Source organism: Diorhabda sublineata, chromosome 10, assembly GCF_026230105.1.
Source record: "Diorhabda sublineata isolate icDioSubl1.1 chromosome 10, icDioSubl1.1, whole genome shotgun sequence".
In the NCBI taxonomy this organism is placed as follows: Eukaryota; Metazoa; Arthropoda; class Insecta; order Coleoptera; family Chrysomelidae; genus Diorhabda; species Diorhabda sublineata.
In genome coordinates, this window is record NC_079483.1 from 23625791 (window position 1) to 23642895 (window position 17105).

General features: G+C 43.4%; 2 protein-coding genes across 2 annotated transcripts; both read right to left on the bottom strand.

Moving 5' to 3' along the window:
- Window positions 1-5290: 5290 nt before the first annotated feature.
- LOC130449187 (uncharacterized) lies at window positions 5291-7267 on the bottom strand. Its single transcript, XM_056786869.1, has one exon. It carries the CDS (start codon window positions 7265-7267, stop codon window positions 5291-5293), a length of 1977 nt encoding a protein of 658 aa, XP_056642847.1.
- Window positions 7268-7284: 17 nt separating this feature from the next.
- LOC130449188 (uncharacterized) lies at window positions 7285-8794 on the bottom strand. Its single transcript, XM_056786870.1, has 2 exons — window positions 7514-8794; window positions 7285-7389 (listed from the first exon to the last, which is right to left on the bottom strand). The coding sequence occupies exons 1-2, from the start codon at window positions 8792-8794 to the stop codon at window positions 7285-7287; spliced, it is 1386 nt and encodes a 461-aa protein (XP_056642848.1).
- Window positions 8795-17105: the final 8311 nt, after the last annotated feature.

A 17105-nucleotide genomic window follows, 5' to 3' on the forward strand; every position in this document is an offset into this window, starting at 1 on the left:
CTTTGAGTCTGTATGTATTGTTACTTCTGTCGTCAGTGTGTTTTGCGCTAATTCAAGTAGTTTTATTGTTCCCATGTATATTGCGTACAGCTCGAGTGTGTTGATGTCGCATGTAGTGATTATCTTTATTTTATGATGTTGTTGTATAGTATTTTTTATGTATATTCCTATGGTTGAAATCTCATCATTTTTGCTAGCGTCAGTGTATATGTGCAGTTGTGTAGTTTTTTCTTCTTGTGTCTCATCTGTTAAACGTAGGTGTAGTGGTCTTCTAGTCGGGTGTGGTTTGTCTATTGTGTAGGTATACAGTGTGTTTAGTAGCGGCTTTCGTCTTGTGTATGTTTCCCATCTCGCCCCAGCTTCCGCCTGTAGTGGGGTTACCCCCGCAAGCACATGCAAGGCCGAGGTGGGTGTTGTCCTGTATGCTTTTGTTATAGCTAGTATGTAAGGTCTTTCTGTTGCTCTTAATTGTTTAATTATTCTGGAGTCTTTGTATCTATGTCCCCATATTTCTGAGGCGTAAAGTACCATGGGTTTTATTGCATGTTCGTATATGTACCGAAGTATTATTGGTTTTCGTCCCCATTTTCTTCCCGTGACTGCTATCAGTTTGCTCGCTATGTCGGAGGTTTTTTGCCTAATTTTTTTGATGTGATCTAGGAATAGTAGTCCTGTGTCAATTGTCACTCCTAAGTATTCTATGTTGTCCTTGATTTGTACTGTATGTCCGTCAATTTTTAGTCTCGGTTGTCTCGTTTTTTTGTAGGGTATGAACATAGTTTCCGTTTTGTCTTTATTATAGGTCAGTTTCTGGTTTTCAGCCCATTTTGCGCAAGAGGCCCAAATATTATTCCATTTCTGCTCTAAAACGTTTAATGAGGTTCCCGTCACTAGGATTATTTGGTCGTCCGCAAAGGCTTGAATCATGTCCTCTACGTCTAGTCCTCCTGTCTCGTCTAGGTGTCTGAACCAGTCCTCCATAATTAGATTCCATAAAGCTGGTCCGAGGCTGGAGCCTTGTGGGCACCCTCTCTGTGTGTCGGTCTCTATGTTTTCGGTTCGTATGTGTCTGTGCCTAAGAAAGTCGGTGCATAGTTTAGCGATATTTCGTGGTATATTTTTTTGTCTTAGTAAGTCTACTATTTGTGGTGTCCAGGCTGTATTGAACGCATTGCTCATGTCTAGTGTTATAACTAGTGTGTGTATTTTGTGGTCTTTGTTGTGTCGTATTTTTGTTATTATTTTGTCAATGGCTTCTGTGGTTGTCCGTCCATCTCTGAATCCGTATTGCCTATCGTCAATATCATTTGTCTGTTCTAGGTAGTAAGTTAGTCTTTTTGCTGTCATTTTATCGAGAATTTTCCCTAGTGTTGGTAGCAGGCAGATTGGTCTTTTAGAGCCGTTCTTTTTTGGTAACCACACCATGTCTGCGGTCTTCCAAATGTTAGGGAAGTGTCCTTCTTGTAAGCATACGTTATATAGTGATGTTAATTCTCTTACGTTGTATTCGTTTGTTATGTTTATTATCTCTTTGGGTATATTGTCATTTGATGTCGCTTTTTTGTTTTTCATTATTGCTACCGTCCACTTTACTTCTTGTTCTGTGAAGATCGGATCTTCGGGTGTGGTGAAGTCCCTGGTCATGTTTTGTCTTTTTTCTGTTTGTAGGGGGGTGTCGTTTTGTATGTCATCTGGAGGGAAGTATATTTCGTGTAATGTCATTATTGTCTCCTCTCTTGTGGTTGTCCATGTTCCGTCCTGTTTTTCTAGCGTTTTGAGGGAGTGGTCGGTTGTGGTTCCTGCTCTTAGTATTTTATATGCTATTTCCCATGGGTTATCCGGATCATTGTCAGTGAGGAATTGGCGTAATGAGTTTATTTTATTTTCTTTTATCTCTTTCTTGTATATTCTTCTTTGTCCTCTGTATGTGTTTAGTTTAATTGTTCTTTCTATTGGGTCTTGTTCTTGTTGATACTGTTTTCGTTTCTTATTCGTTTTCTGTCTTAGTCTGGTCAGCTCTTGGGTCCACCATATTTGAGTTTTTCTTTTTTTCTTTTTTATCTTTTTTAACCCATTTTCCATGATACTGATATAGTTGTTTTGATATTTTTGCGCTGTACTTTCTGCGTCATGCAGCGGGGTCCAGTCAAGGTTATGTATAATTCTTTTAATTCGATCGTTATCCGTGTTGTTAAAGTCATATTTTGTCTTTCTTGTTTTTTGTCGCTCATCTTTCATGTTTTGTCTTATGTTGTATGTTATATATGCGTGGTCACTGAGTGTCTCCTCGTTGTGTACAGTCCAGTCCGTTAAGGTTACTTCCTTTGTTATAGTTAAGTCCACCCAGCTTTTCCCTCTGTTGCTGATAAATGTCGGTGGGCTGTCGTGTGTGTTATTAATAAAGTAGGTTTTCGATGATATCCAGTCCAGTAAGTCCTCTCCTCTGGCGTCATTTGTGTCTCCTCCCCATCCAGTGTTTTTGGCATTGAAGTCTCCCGCTAGTATGAATGGGTTTGTTATTTCCTCTATTTTCCTTGTATGTCTATGTAGTCTTTTATTCCTGTTGCCCCCTGGTTCGTCGTATATATTGATGATGTATATTGTTATGTCTTGTACTTGTATTTGGATGGTTGTGGTATTCTCGTCGGTCATAGAGGTGATCGTCATCGGTTTGTACTTAGCCTTTGTGATTGTGCATGTTTTACTATGTTTATTGTGTCTCGTCATTATGTAGTTGGGAGGTGGCTTTATGTCGTGAAATGGTTCCTGTATTAGGATTATGTCGATGTCTTGATCATTACATGTTTGGAGCAGCTGGTCTGTCGCTCCTCCACCTTTCCCACTGTTATGCTGTATAAATTTTATTGTCATCTATGTTGGTGTGTTTCTAGTTCCTCTTTTTTTTTTGTGTTTGTGTGTTTCTAGTTTGTCTTTTGTTTTGTGTGTGGGTTTGTTTTAGTAGTTAATATTGCGTCTGATCTCGTTCAGTTTTTTTATGTAAATTGGGCAGTTTCTGTCTCTTGCTTCATGTCTAGTTTGTGGTAATCTAAGCAGTCTACAGTTGTGGCAATTTACGTCTATCGTTGTGCATGTTTTTGGGTCATGCGCGTCTCCGCACCGGAAGCAGGTGTATGTTTGGTCAGTACAGTATTTGGCCGAGTGTCCGTATCTACTGCATTTGAAACATAGGGTTACTGAGACGTGTTCCTGCGTGTAAAGTTTCGTCAGGTCGATGTAGATGTATCCTTTTAACATGATTGCCCTGAAGATGTCCGCTGGGCACTGGAGCAATATGTTTTCCTTGTAAGGGTTGCGACATGGTCTACTTCCGAGTCTCTTGCATTCTGTTTTGATCCTATTCCCGAACTGCTGCTGTAGATCCTCGTTTTCATTTAGTATATCCTGCAGTAGGTCTTCGTCTTTTATTCCTTTTTGTGCGCCTGTGATCAATACTATCGGGTCTTGTTGTGTCGTCATTGATTTTGTTTTAAGGTTTGTGTTATTTTCTAATTTTTCTTTTATTTTTGTTTGTGTATCTCTATCTTTATTCACAAGTATTATTCCGGTTTTGGTTCTTCTTATGGTCTCTATCTCTGATGGTTTAATTAATTTTTTGACAATATCGAGAGCTACCTGAGGGTCCTCTGTGTCGTTTTTGACCAGGGTCTCGAAAACTCTCGGTATTTTCGGAGGGGAATTCCAGGTAGGCATTGGTAATTGTGGTGCTTGTGCAGCTATTGAGGCGTATGTCCTTGTTGTGGGTGGTGTCAGTGGGTTTATGGTGTTATTCTGATGGATGGTTTGAGGGTATGGGAGTGTTGGGGTATGCGTCTTGTTCGTTAGTGATGACATTTGATCCAGTCTACTTTCTAGGTTATTTATCTTGTTTAAGATGTCATCTAGTTTGTCATTATTGTTGTCCTTACTCTTGTCTTTGTTGGATTTTAGTTTGTTGATCGTTATTTCTTGATCAAATGCTACCGCTATAAGTATATGCACCAGTTGTTGCATTTCTGCCATTGCTTCCCGTACGGTGAGTTGATCTTTTTTGGTGAAGCTAATTTTTCCCTTGGCTTCTGGAGAGCTTCTAGTTATAGATTGTTCAACTGCTACGGTCAGTCTTCTTGCCCTTTCCATCATCTCCGTCATGCTTCTATTTTGTTGTGGTCTTGTGTTTGTCTGTCCCCCTTCTTCTTCTGAGTCTGTTTCTTGTTTTCTCTTATAACCTGGTGTTCTTTTTGGCGATTGTACTAATTTTCTATATTTGAAAACAGGTTCACTCTGCGCGCCCGATATGTCTTTTTTCCCGCTCGTGTCCGTGTCACTTTCGTTTTCCGTTAGCACCATGTTTGTGAATGCGTTAGCAAGTGCAGTATTTGTTTATGAATTTCACAGTCACTATAGCACTGTGTGTTGCTTAGTCTAATAAATGTTTTATGAAAAAAAAGAAAAAAAAAAAAAAAAAACTTACTGTTTTTAAATTTCCTATTTACAAAGAGTTCGATGCTCTCCCCACTATCACCCCGGGCGACTGTTCTGCACTTTTACACGTGTCCGCACTTATCGCACTTTGTTAACATTTAACCTTGACGCAGGCCGTCAAGGTTGCGTATTTTCGATTTTTAAGCCCTACTGGGGCCCACTGTTGTCACTTCCACTGGAGCCCGAGTTACTCTTATCGGTCACCTTGTCAATACTTAATTAGACGCGCTAACCTTGACGATAACGTCAAGGTTGCATATTTCTGGATTTTAAGGCCTATTTGGGGCCCTCACGAGATCACTGTCAACCAACACTACTGTAGCAGACGTGTCCGTTCTCTACCGAGTTCGGATATAAAGTGAGTGGGTAGGGACACGTTACCGAGGTTTGTGACACTGCATCCATCACCGTGGTGATATTACGCAGTGCCACGGCCCACCTACCTTGCGGCATAAGGCTAGTTTCCGCCCAGAATCCACCGAGACCACTGTCAAGAGAACCCATCCCATCTCCTCTACTCCTAAAAATGAGCGGGGAAGAAGTCCCAAATTTCTTTTTCTTTGTCCTATTTTAGAATTTACATACGATACTTAAAGCTAAATAACTTATTTCTAAATATAACAATATACTATTTTTAAACTTATATACTTTCGTTAGTCTAGTCTTTTCTGTCTTTTGTCTATATTTTGGTCTGTTTTTGTCGTGTGTCCAGGCAGGTCCCGATAGTTCGTTCTTCGCAATCTGTAGTCTGGGAATAGAATTTTTTTTTTTTTTGTTTTGTTGTCATACTGCTTAAAGAGCCCTTTATTCAATTTGTTTCGTCGTCATGAATGGTCTGTTGCGCCCACTCGTTCAGCCATACGGCGATCGTCTCGTTGTGTATGTCTATGTCTGTTGGCGGGTATTGAATGTCAAGTGTCCTGAGTCTTGTTGTGAGTAGGGTTCTGGCTTGCAGTCTGTCGTGTTCTGTGCAGTCATTTCTTACATGTTGTATAGTCTCCGGAGTCTGGCAGTGTGTGCAGTTACCGTCTGTTTCTCGTAAGTTGAAACGCTCGTAATATGTTTGGATATGTCCGTGTCCGGTAAGTGCTTGTATTGTTTTCCAGTTCAGGTCTGCGTACTTATGTTTTGTGTGTTTTATCCACTCATAGGTTTTGCGTCCTGTTGTTTCGTTGTCCCATAGCTGTTGCCAATGTCTCATTGCAAGGGTATGTCGTTCTTGTTTGTACATGTTTTTGGTGAAAAGTTTAGTTGTCTGTTCCGGTTGTTCGTGCGCCTCTTTCGCTAACCTATCTGCTATTTGCATTCCGTGACGTTGTCTGTTTGTGTATTGTATCGTAATCGTTTTTCCCGTTTGTTCAAGGTCTTGTATATTTTTTGTCAGTTTTGCTGTGATTTTTGTGTTAGTATTCATGTGTTGTAGTGTGTATATTGCGTTCTTTGAGTCTGTATGTATTGTTACTTCCGTCGATGGTGTATTTTGCGCTAGTTCGAGTAGTATTGTTGTTCCCATGTATATAGCGTACATCTCGAGCGTGTTGATGTCGCATGTAGTGGTTACCTTTATTTTATAATATTTTTGTATGGTGTTTTTTATGTAGATTCCTATGGTTGAACTCTCGTCTTTTTTGCTAGCGTCAGTGTAGATGTGCAGTTGTGAAGTTTGTTCTTCTTGTGTCTCGTCTGTTAAACGTAGGTGTAGTGGTCTTCTGGTCGGATGTGGTTTGTCAGTTGTGTAGGTATGAAGCGTGTTTAGTAGCGGTTTTCGTCTGATGTACGTTTCCCATCTCGCCCCGGCGTCCGCCTGTAGGGGGGTTACCCCCGCAAGCACATGCAAGGCCGAGGTGGGTGTTGTCCTGTATGCTTTTGTTATAGCTAGTAAGTAAGGTCTTTCTGTTGCTCTTAGTTGTCTAATTATTCTGGAGTCTTTGTATCTATGTCCCCATATTTCTGAGGCGTAAAGTACCATAGGTTTTATTGCGTGTTCGTATATGTGTCGAAGTATTAACGGTTTTCGTCCCCATTTTCTTCCCGTGACTGCTATCAGTTTACTCGCTATGTCAGAGGTTTTTTTTCTAACTTTTTTGATGTGGTCCAAGAATAGCAGTCCTGTGTCAATTGTCAGTCCTAAATATTCTATGTTGTCTTTAATTTGTACTGTATGTCCGTCCATTTTTAGTCTCGGTTGTCTCGTTGTTTTGTAGGGTATGAACATAATTTCTGTCTTCTCTTTGTTGTAAGTCAGTTTTTGGTTTTCAGCCCATTTTGTGCAAGCGGCCCAGATGCTCCTCCATTTCCGCTCTAGAACGTTTAGTGAGGTTCCCGTCAGTAGGATTATTTGGTCGTCCGCAAAGGCTTGAATCATGTCGTCTATGTCTAGTCCTCCTGTCTCGTCTAAGTACCTGAACCAGTCCTCCATAATTAGATTCCAGAGAGCCGGTCCGAGGCTGGAGCCTTGTGGGCATCCTCTGTGTGTGTCGGTCTCTATGTTTTCGGTTCGTATGTGTCTGTGCTTAAGGAAGTCGGTGCATAGTTTAGCGATGTTTCGTGGTATATTTTTTTGTCTTAGTATGTCTACCACTTGTGGTGTCCAGGCTGTGTTAAACGCGTTGCTCATGTCTAATGTTATGACCAACGTATGTATTTTGTGGTCTTTGTTGTGTCTTATTTTTGTGATTATTTTGTCAATGGCTTCTGTGGTTGTCCGTCCCTCTCTGAAACCGTATTGCCTCTCGTCAATATTGTTTGTCTGTTCTAGGTAGTAAGTTAGTCTTTTTGCTGTCATTTTGTCGAGAATTTTCCCTAGTGTTGGTAGCAGGCAGATTGGTCTTTTGGAGCCGTTCTTTTTTGGTAACCACACCATGTCTGCGGTCTTCCAAATGTTAGGAAAGTGTCCTTCTTGTAGGCCTGCGTTATATAGTGATGTTAGTTCTTTGACGTTGTATTCGTTTGTTATGTTTATTATTTCTTTTGGTATATTGTCATTTGATGTCGCTTTTTTGTTTTTCATTATTGCTACTGTCCACTGTACCTCTTGTTCTGTAAAGATCGGGTCTTCGGGTGTCGTAAAGTCTCTGGTCATATTTTTTCTTTTTTCGGTTTGTAGTGGGGTGTCGTTTTGTATGTCGTCTGGGGGGAAGTACATTTCGTGTAAAGTCATTATTGTCTCCTCTCTTGTAGTTATCCACGTTCCGTCCTGTTTTTCTATCGTTTTGAGTGAGTAGTCGGTTGTGGTCCCTGCTCTTAGTATTCTATATGCTGTTTCCCATGGATTATCCGGGTCATTGTCGGTGAGAAATTGGCGTAGTGAGTTTATTTTATTTCTTTTTATCTCTTTTTTGTATATTCTTCTTTGTTCTCTGTATAAGTTTAGTTTAGTTGCTCTTTCTATTGTGTTTTGTTCTTGTTGATATTGTTTTCGTTTCTTGTTCGTTTTCTGTCTTAGTCTGGTCAGCTCTTGGGTCCACCATATTTGAGTTTTTTTTCTTTTTTTCCTTTTTCCTTTTTTTAGCCCGTTTTCCATGATTTTAACGTAGTTGTTTTGGTATTTTTGCGCTGTACTTTCTACGTCGTAGAGCAGGGTCCAGTCAAGATTATCCGTGATTCTTTTAATTTTCTCGTTATCTGTGTTGTTAAAGTCATATTTTGTCTTATTTGTTTTTTGTCGATCATATCTCATGTTTTGTCTTATGTTGTATGTTATATATGCGTGGTCGCTGAGTGTCTCCTCGTTATGTACGATCCAGTCCGTTAAGGTTATTTCCTTTGTAATAGTCAAGTCTACCCAGCTTTTCCCTCTGTTGCTAATAAATGTCGGTGGGCTGTCATGTGTGTTATTTATAAAGTAAGTTCTCGAAGTTATCCAGTCCACTATGTCCTCTCCTCTGTCGTCATTTATGTCTCCTCCCCATCCGGTGTTTTTGGCGTTGAAGTCTCCTGCCAGTATAAAGGGGTTTTTTATTTCCTCTATTTTCCTTCTGTGTCTATCTAGTCTTTTATTTCTATTGCCCCCTGGCTCGTCGTATATATTGATGATGTGTATTGTTGTGTCTTGTAATTGTATTTGGATGGTTGTGGTATTCTCGTCAGTCATAGAGGTGATCGTAATCGGTTTGTACACGGCCTTTGTGATTGTACATGTTTTGCTATGTTTATTGTGACTCGTTATTATGTAGTTAGGAGGTGGCTTTATGTCGTGGAATGGCTCTTGTATTAGGATTATGTCGATGTCTTGTTCGTTACATGTTTGTAGCAGCTGGTCTGTCGCTCTTTTACCCTTTCCGCTATTATGCTGTAAAAAATTTATTGTCATCTATGTTGTTGTGTGTTTTGTGTTTGTGAGTTTCTAGTTTGTCTTTTGTTTTGTGTGTGTGTGTGTGTGTGTGTGTGTGTGTGTGTGTGTTTTAGTAGTTAATGTTGCGTCTTGTCTCGTTCAGTTTTTTTATGTATATTGGGCAGTTTCTGTCTCTTGCTTCGTGTCTTGTTTGTGGTAATCTAAGCAGTCTGCAATTGTGGCAATTAACGTCTGTCGTTGTACATGTTTTTGGGTCGTGTGCGTCTCCGCACCGGTAACAGGTGTATTTTTGGTCAGTGCAGTATTTGGCCGAGTGTCCGTATCTGCTGCATTTGAAGCATAGGGTCACCGGGATGTGTTCTTGTGTGTAGAGTTTCGTCAGGTCTATGTATATGTGTCCTTTTGTCATAATGGCTCTGAAGATGTCTGCTGGGCACTGAAGCAGTATATTTTCCTTGTAGGGATTGCGACATGGTCTACCTCCGAGTCTCTTGCACTCTGTTTTAATTCTATTCCCGAATTGTCGTTGTAAGTTCTCGTTCTCGTTTAGTATGTCTTGAAGTAGATCTTCGGCTTTTATTCCTTTTTGTACGCCTGTGATGAGTACTATCGGGTCCTGTTGCGTCGTCATTGCTTTTGTCTTTAGATTTGTGTTGTTGTCTAGTTTTTCTTTTATTTTTGTTTGTGTGTCTTTGTCTTTGTTTATAAGGATTATTCCGGTTTTAGTTCTTCTTATGGTCTCTATGTCAGTTGGTTTGACAATATTTTTAACAATATCGAGAGCTCTCTGAGGGTCCTCTGTGTCGTTTTTGACCAGGGTCTCGAAAACTCTCGGTGTTTTCGGGGGGGAGTTCCAAGTCTGTGGTTGTGGTGCTTGTGCAACCAGCGAGGCGTATGTCCTTGTTGTGGGTTGAGTCGGGAGGTTTTGGTGGGTGACTTTAGGTTGTGGAGGTGTTGGGATTGACACTTTCTTCAGTCTGCTCTCTAGGTCGTTTACTTTATTTAAGATCATGTCTAGTTTGTCGTTATTTTTGTCTTTGTCCGTGTTAGTCTTTAGTCTGTTGATCGTTACTTCTTGGTCGTATGCAACAGCTATGAGTGTATGAACCAGTTGTTGCATTTCGGTCATTGCTTCCCGTACAGTCAATTGGTCTTTTTTGGTAAAACTGATCTTTCCCTTGGACTCTGGTGAGCTTCTGGTTATGGCCTGTTCTACTGTTTTGGTCAATGTCTTCGTCCTTTTCATTATATCTGTCATACTTGTTTCCTGTTGTGGTCTTGTTTGTCCTGCTTCCTCTTCTTCTTCTTGTTCTGAGTCAGTTTCTTGTCTTTTTTTTTGCTTTGGTGTTCTCTTAGTCGATTTTTTATATTTAAGTACGGGTTCGCTCAGCGTTCCCGTCATGTCATTTTTCCCGCTCGTGTCCGAAGAATCACTTTCGGTTATATCCATTGTTCATATATTGTCCCTGTATACTAATTTAAACTAAATATAATATAAATATTGTCCAGCACTTTAACACGTGCACGCGATTTGAAGCCGAGAATGTAAGAGATAAAAGTTTTTTTTTTTTTTTTTTTTTCTTTTTACTCACGACATAAAATAATAAAAATGTTCATCACTTTATCACGTGCACACGGTTTGGAATAAAGATTATTTGAGATAAAGTTTCTTTCTTTTTTTTTTTTTTTCTTTTACTTACCACGCAATACAATACAATAAAAACACTGTTCATCACTTCGTCACGTGCACGCGGCATGAAATAAAGAATATTTGAGATCACCGTCGATTAACGCCACTGAAGCAAACGTGTCTGTTCTCTACCGAGTTCGGATAAAAAGTGAGTGGGTAGGGACAGTGGGAATCTCGTTAATCCATTCATGCGCGTCACTAATTAGATGACGAGGCATTTGGCTATCAGAAATGTGTGTATTTTTACGGACCTGGACAGAGCCAGTTCTCAACACTTGTCATCATGCAGTCAAAGTGGCCTGTCGCATACAAGGTCCCAAACCCCGCCTCTTCCATTTGCCAGTCCCTTCAGTGGGGACTACGTGCCACCCTGGTTCACCCTGGACCCTTAAATCAATAAGGGTGGGCCTCGGTGGCCACAACAGCACGACATGGGGCCCTAGGAATTAACCTGCCCCGCCAATATTTCGTTTTCATAGTCCGCGCCACTTTCCAGGACGGACTCCTTTCCAAAGCGAGGCCAAGACATTGTATTTCCCAGCTGTAGTTGGCTGGTGCGCTAATGAATGGAATCCACGACACCCCCAGTCCCCGTACCCAAGTACCAGGCCTGGAAGTGCACAATGGTCCTCGATAGCCGAAGGTGGATGTTCTGTAAATAAATTATAATATTTTAATAAAAATTTTAAATCTACCTATAATTAATGGTAGTACACCTTCGGGCGAAAATCATATAGAGGCTTCTTATTCTGAGTATATGTTTCATCAGCCTATTTAAGATTGAGCCATAAAATAGCGATGAATGGAAAGGCTGCCAATAATAGTTTTGGTAATGTAAGATCTGATGTCTTGCTTAGAAAAGCCGAGAATACTAGAAATGATATTATTATCTCGACACCAGATTCCACGCGCTCCCACGACTAGAGGGGCCACGACGATATGTTTCCCAGGGTATCGGGATGTCATGGCACTTAGGAAGCGTGGCTCGCTATATATGGCGCTCTTATTCAGAGCGGCTAGGGAAAGGGAGCTAGGTCCCTCCCAGCTGACGGCAATGTCGCACACTATCGCTCTTGAACCCATCTGGAGCACGAGATCGGGTTTCTTCAATGCGCCGTCGATACATCTAATATGGGGTTCAACTTCTACTACCCATCCTTTCTTCTCGGCAATTTTTCGCGTTAGCGTAACGAGCTGGTCATGCCGCCTTATTCTCTGCCAATGTGCCGCAGGACATTTTTGTAGAACATGGCTAAGTGACTCGTTACGATCACATCCCATCCTACATTTTCTCTCATGTAGTGGATTGGACGGGATGCCCTTAGTAGGAAGGAGATTGCCTCGAAGTTGCACAGCTCTTTTAAAATCTGACCCTGACCAGTAGGGCGGAGGGTTGTTGACCCAGCTACCACTTTCTGTGGAGCAGTCACCTTGATGGAGACCATTGCCAGAATATCCGTTTTCCAGCCTCTCGATCATCTGCCGTGCGATGATGCTACTGCTGCCGCCGCTGTCATTTGTCCACTTCAACAGTTTTTCATATAGTTTGACGCTATAAGGCAGGGAAAGTACAGCTGCCGTTGTTGGCGTAGCACTATTTATCAAGTTATTAAAGCGTCTTTTCATTATGGCGGGCACTTGTTGGGATAAGCAAGTTATACCCAAGCCGCCACCTCTTATAGGGGCATGCAGATAAGCATCAGCACATGTTCGGTTCATACCAAGAAACTTTCTGACGGATACTCTGATGATCGTATCAGCGGCTTTTAAAGTCTTCTTGGTGACTATGGCGCTTTGTAGTTGATCTTGTATGCGTGGCAACAAGAAATGTTTAATGATGTTCAGTTTCTGTGCTGGTTGTAGTCCTGCTTTGTTTATTCTGTCGAGCTGGCTTTTGAGGTCGGAAATGGTGGATCGAGTCTGTCCCATGACTCCATACCGCCTGCCCAGGTATTTAAACATATCCTGAGGTGTTAATTGGCGGATGAACTGACCCTCTGCCGCGAATAGAGGCCGAGTAACCACGTAAGAGTGTTTGTTGCCTCGGTTGACGTTAACCGATATGGCAACACTCTTTGTCGAGTTAATCGACATCCCTCGCTTCGCAAAGAACTCAGTAACAGTTCTAAGCTGCTTTGTGGCACCCTTGACAGACTCGGCCAACAGTACTAGATCATCCGCATACGCTAGTACTGATACCTTCATGTCATCTGAGACAGGTATGCCCGATCCACCATTCTCTAATTCGCAAACCAACTCGTCCACTACTAAGTTGAAAAGATAGGGCGATAAAGGGTCTCCCTGCTTTACGCCTCTATCGATGTTTATTCTCCTGGTTTTCTTATTGCCAGCAGAGACTATGGTATAGGATTTTAGGTACGAGTCCATTATATACCTCTTAGTTGTCTCGTCTATACCGAACCTGTTCAGAGCTCGCAGGATGGACCATTGCGATACTGTGTCGAAGGCTTTAGAAAGGTCCAAGGTATATGGCTTAACTCTACGTCTTCTTTCCTTTATGAGCGTTTGGAGTGAGATGTTATTCAACAGGACACCATCGATCTTCATGAAACCTCTTTGGTTGGCGTGTATCGGTAACATCGAGAAGCGCTTACTAAGGACACGATGAAACACCCTGACAATGACCGATGATATTGTGATCGGTCTCCAGTTATTAATCAAGCGTCGGTCCCCCCCTTTCGGAATAAGTGTCGTTCTGTTCCCTCGGAGCACCTCGGGAGTAACTCCAAAGATAAACATGACATTATATAGTAGAACCAATCTCTTCACAGGGGCCTTTTTGAGAGCTAGCAGGGGCACTGCGTCTGGACCAGCCGCCCCTGATTTTGATGTGTTTATGGCCCAGAGGATGTCTGACTCTGTAATTGGCTGGTCCAGTTTATGTTCCTCTTTCTGATCCAAGATTGGTTCGCTGTCTAGGAGAGAGGGACTTCCGAATATGCCCCTATACTCGGACTCTATTGACGCAATGTCCCTCGTCCTCGTTCCCCCAGAGCGGTTTCCCGTCTAGGATATCACGCGCCAAAGCGGCTCGATCGGATCAATATCGTCGTTGGACGACTTTGTATTTATACGAACGCTCATGGTTCCTGTTATTAAAGACTGGGGCCCTGCGGTTTCCGTTTGCCTTCGTTTTGGGCTTCCCAGTCCCTGCTTCGTTGAAGAGAGCAGTAATATATTCATTCACCTCTTTTCTCACTCCCTCTCTATGGCGGTCTAAGTTGGTGAATTGAGAGTAACGGAATAAAGTGCTATCATAAGTATTCCATCCGTCATTAGCGTGCCAGTAATCGTATAAAAACGTAGAGATTGTATTGTGCCGGTGTTCTATCGCAATGGGTACGAACTCCTCAGCATTCGGATTAAGACTCTGACGATCTTCAAAGGTTGAGTCCCTTCCTCGATCTCTAGGACTCTCGAGAAGGGAGAATTCCACTACTTCGCCCTCTGCTTCCTCGTGGGGCCGCGCGTTTTCGTTCTCAAGTTGTTCGAGAACGTCTACGCGGGCCTCGATGTTGTTTTCGTTTCTGAGGAATTCGAGGAGTTCCTTGTATCTATCCTGTTTCCGTCTATATTTGATAGAGTCGATGGTACGGTTAGGATAGATACTTTGGAGATGTTTATTGATGAAACGGCCCGTATAGGCAAGTTCATGTTTGGCCATTTCAATGTAATCCTCATCCTCGAATTCAACGGGGGCATTAGGCTTTTCGTAGAGATTCTCAAGCTCCTCATTGTACTCCACGGGGTGTGCTCTCCGCATGTGCTGTCGCATTCCAGCGTAAGTCTTATAAGTTTGTTTGCATACGGAGCAAACATTGCCGTCAGCCGGGGGTGCACCCCGGCAGCGTAGCCTTCTTAAATGGGTCTGAAGCCCAGTATCAGTGGCGAAAGTTTTTCCACATATGCACAAGACCATAGTTCTAGGACTGAAACTAGGTCTGTTGTAAGTTCAATTCAGTTAATAGGGGATAGTTGGGCAGACAGGAAAAGACTTGTCTACCACTTAGATAAAAAGTCGGAAGGTGTACTATCCCTAAAACTAAAACCCCCAGGAGTCTGGAGGTGGGCACGGTCCGATAAAGAAGCCAGATAGGTGACCGTGGGGCAGTCTTCGGATGATCCCAATCTCTTAGAATAGACAAGAGATTGCCGTGTTGGATCAAGACTAAGAATCCTATCTGGGGCGCTCTGTACGTTAGCCACGCTAAAATAAATTCTAGCGTGTTACCGACTCTACCACGGGGAGGTGTACAGAACTTGATTAGGAGAGGCTGCAAACTTTAAAAGCTCACAACCGGGGTTTCAAAGGCTTTGGATGAATTGAACAGAAAAGGTCGCTCTGCCGCTTTCTAACCGCCTTCAAAAATTCCGATCGCACTACTTTCTCCGCTACAGTCCCTAACCCTTAAGAGAGTCATAGTTACTCCCGCCGTTTACCCGCGCTTGCTTGAATTTCTTCACTTTGACATTCAGAGCACTGGGCAGAAATCACATTGAGTCAACACCCGTTGGGGCCATCGCAATGCTTTGTTTTAATTAGACAGTCGGATTCCCCTAGTCCGTGCCAGTTCTGAGCTGACCGTTGAATGGCGGCCGAAGAGGATATCCAAATACCGATTAAGGTAATATGGAACCTCGCAGCAAGACGGTTCCGCGGGAGGCCAAGGCACGGGACCGAACTCGGATCCATAATCATCACAAATACTCCAATAGGTGTATGAAGGTCCATGAAGGAAGGAGAGATGCTCCAATTACTTCACCTCGCCCAGGCCCGGCACGTCAGCCGTGACCCACTTCCTCGCCAAGCCCGACACGCCCCGAACCTCAGAGCCAATCCTTATCCCGAAGTTACGGATCCAATTTGCCGACTTCCCTTACCTACATTATTCTATCGACTAGAGGCTCTTCACCTTGGAGACCTGCTGCGGATATGGGTACGAACCGGCGCGAGCCTCCACGTGGCCCTCTCCTGGATTTTCAAGGTCCGAGCGGAAGATCCGGACACCGCTGCAACTGCGGTGCTCTTCGCGTTCCAAACCATATCTCCCTGCTAGAGGATTCCATGGAACTCGAACGCTTATGCAGAAAAGAAAACTCTTCCCGGATCTCCCGACGGCGTCTCCAGGTCCTTTTGGGTTACCCCGACGAACTCTCTTGCAAGGGCCCGACTTTTTGACGGTTCCGCTGCCGGGTTCCGGAATAGGAACCGGATTCCCTTTCGCCCGATGGGTGTGTACAAACTTTTTACGTGTTTGTGTACACGTACACACGTACGTACGTACGTACGTAAATAATAAAGCTACACCACATCAACATCGGCTTTCGCCTAGGGCTTAGGATCGACTGACTCGTGTGCAACGGTTGTTCACACGAAACCCTTCTCCACGTCAGTCCTCCAGGGCCTCGCTGGAGTATTTGCTACTACCACCAAGATCTGCACCGACGGCGGCTCCAGACGGCCTCACGGCCAATCCTTCTGCGCACACCGCCGCGACCCTCCTACTCGTCAGAGCTTCATGGTCGCGCGCAAAACGCGAACCGCACATGCCGCTGACGGTCGAGTATAAGCACGACGCTTCAGCGCCATCCATTTTCAGGGCTAGTAACTTCGGCAGGTGAGTTGTTACACACTCCTTGGCGGATTCCGACTTCCATAGCCACCGTCCTGCTGTCTTAAGTTACCAACGCCTTTCATGGTATCCCATAAGCGTCGATTTTGGCGCTTTAACTCGACGTTTGGTTCATCCCACAGCGCCAGTTCTGCTTACCAAAAATGGCCCACTTGGCACTCTGATTCGAGTCTCGCGGCTTCATAAGTTCGAGCAAGCCGGAGATCTCACCCATTTAAAGTTTGAGAATAGGTTGAGGTCGTTTCGACCCCAATGCCTCTAATCATTCGCTTTACCGGATGAAACTCGTACGCTACGAGCGCCAGCTATCCTGAGGGAAACTTCGGAGGAAACCAGCTACTAGATAGTCTTTCGCCCCTATACCCAGTTCCGACGATCGATTTGCACGTCAGAATCGCTACGGACCTCCATCAGGGTTTCCCCTGACTTCGTCCTGACCAGGCATAGTTCACCATCTTTCGGGTCCCAGCGTGTACGCTCTTGGTGCGCCTCTTCTCGTAATGAGAACGAGACGCCCCGGGAGTGCGAAGCGATCCAATTTATTAAAAAAGCAAATCGCTTATCCTCCCTTGGTCTACGCTAGGTAAACCTTTACTTTCATTACGCCTTTAGGTTTAGTTATTTCCCAATGACTCGCGCACATGCTAGACTCCTTGGTCCGTGTTTCAAGACGGGTCCTGAAATTACCCAAATCGATAGCGTCGTTGATCGGCGTTTCGAAACGAGGTCTGTTCGAGAACACCGTAACCAACAGTCGTTCCGGGACAGAATCGGCATTATGTCCGATTACCGTCAAACACGAAACGCTCTTGCTACGGGCCGAACGCTAATTATAATTTAGCGGCCCCGCGCCATATTTGTACCGTCGAGCGAGTCTGTCGGAATATCGAGGGTCCGCATGAAAAAATCAAGTGGTCTCCACCTCGAGTCTTAGACAGACACCCAACGGATCACGACGTCCTACTAGAGGAAAAGTGCACGCGTT

Excerpts from the sequence above, each read along its gene's own strand:
- LOC130449188 (XM_056786870.1), bottom strand. The coding sequence starts at position 8,794 with ATGACAATAAATTTTTTACAGCATAATAGCGGAAAGGGTAAAAGAGCG. Across the intron at positions 7,390-7,513 it reads CGATCTTTACAGAACAAGAG|GCCTACAAGAAGGACACTTT; the intron begins GTACAGTGGACA and ends TATATAACGCAG.
- LOC130449187 (XM_056786869.1), bottom strand. The coding sequence starts at position 7,267 with ATGACAGCAAAAAGACTAACTTACTACCTAGAACAGACAAACAATATT.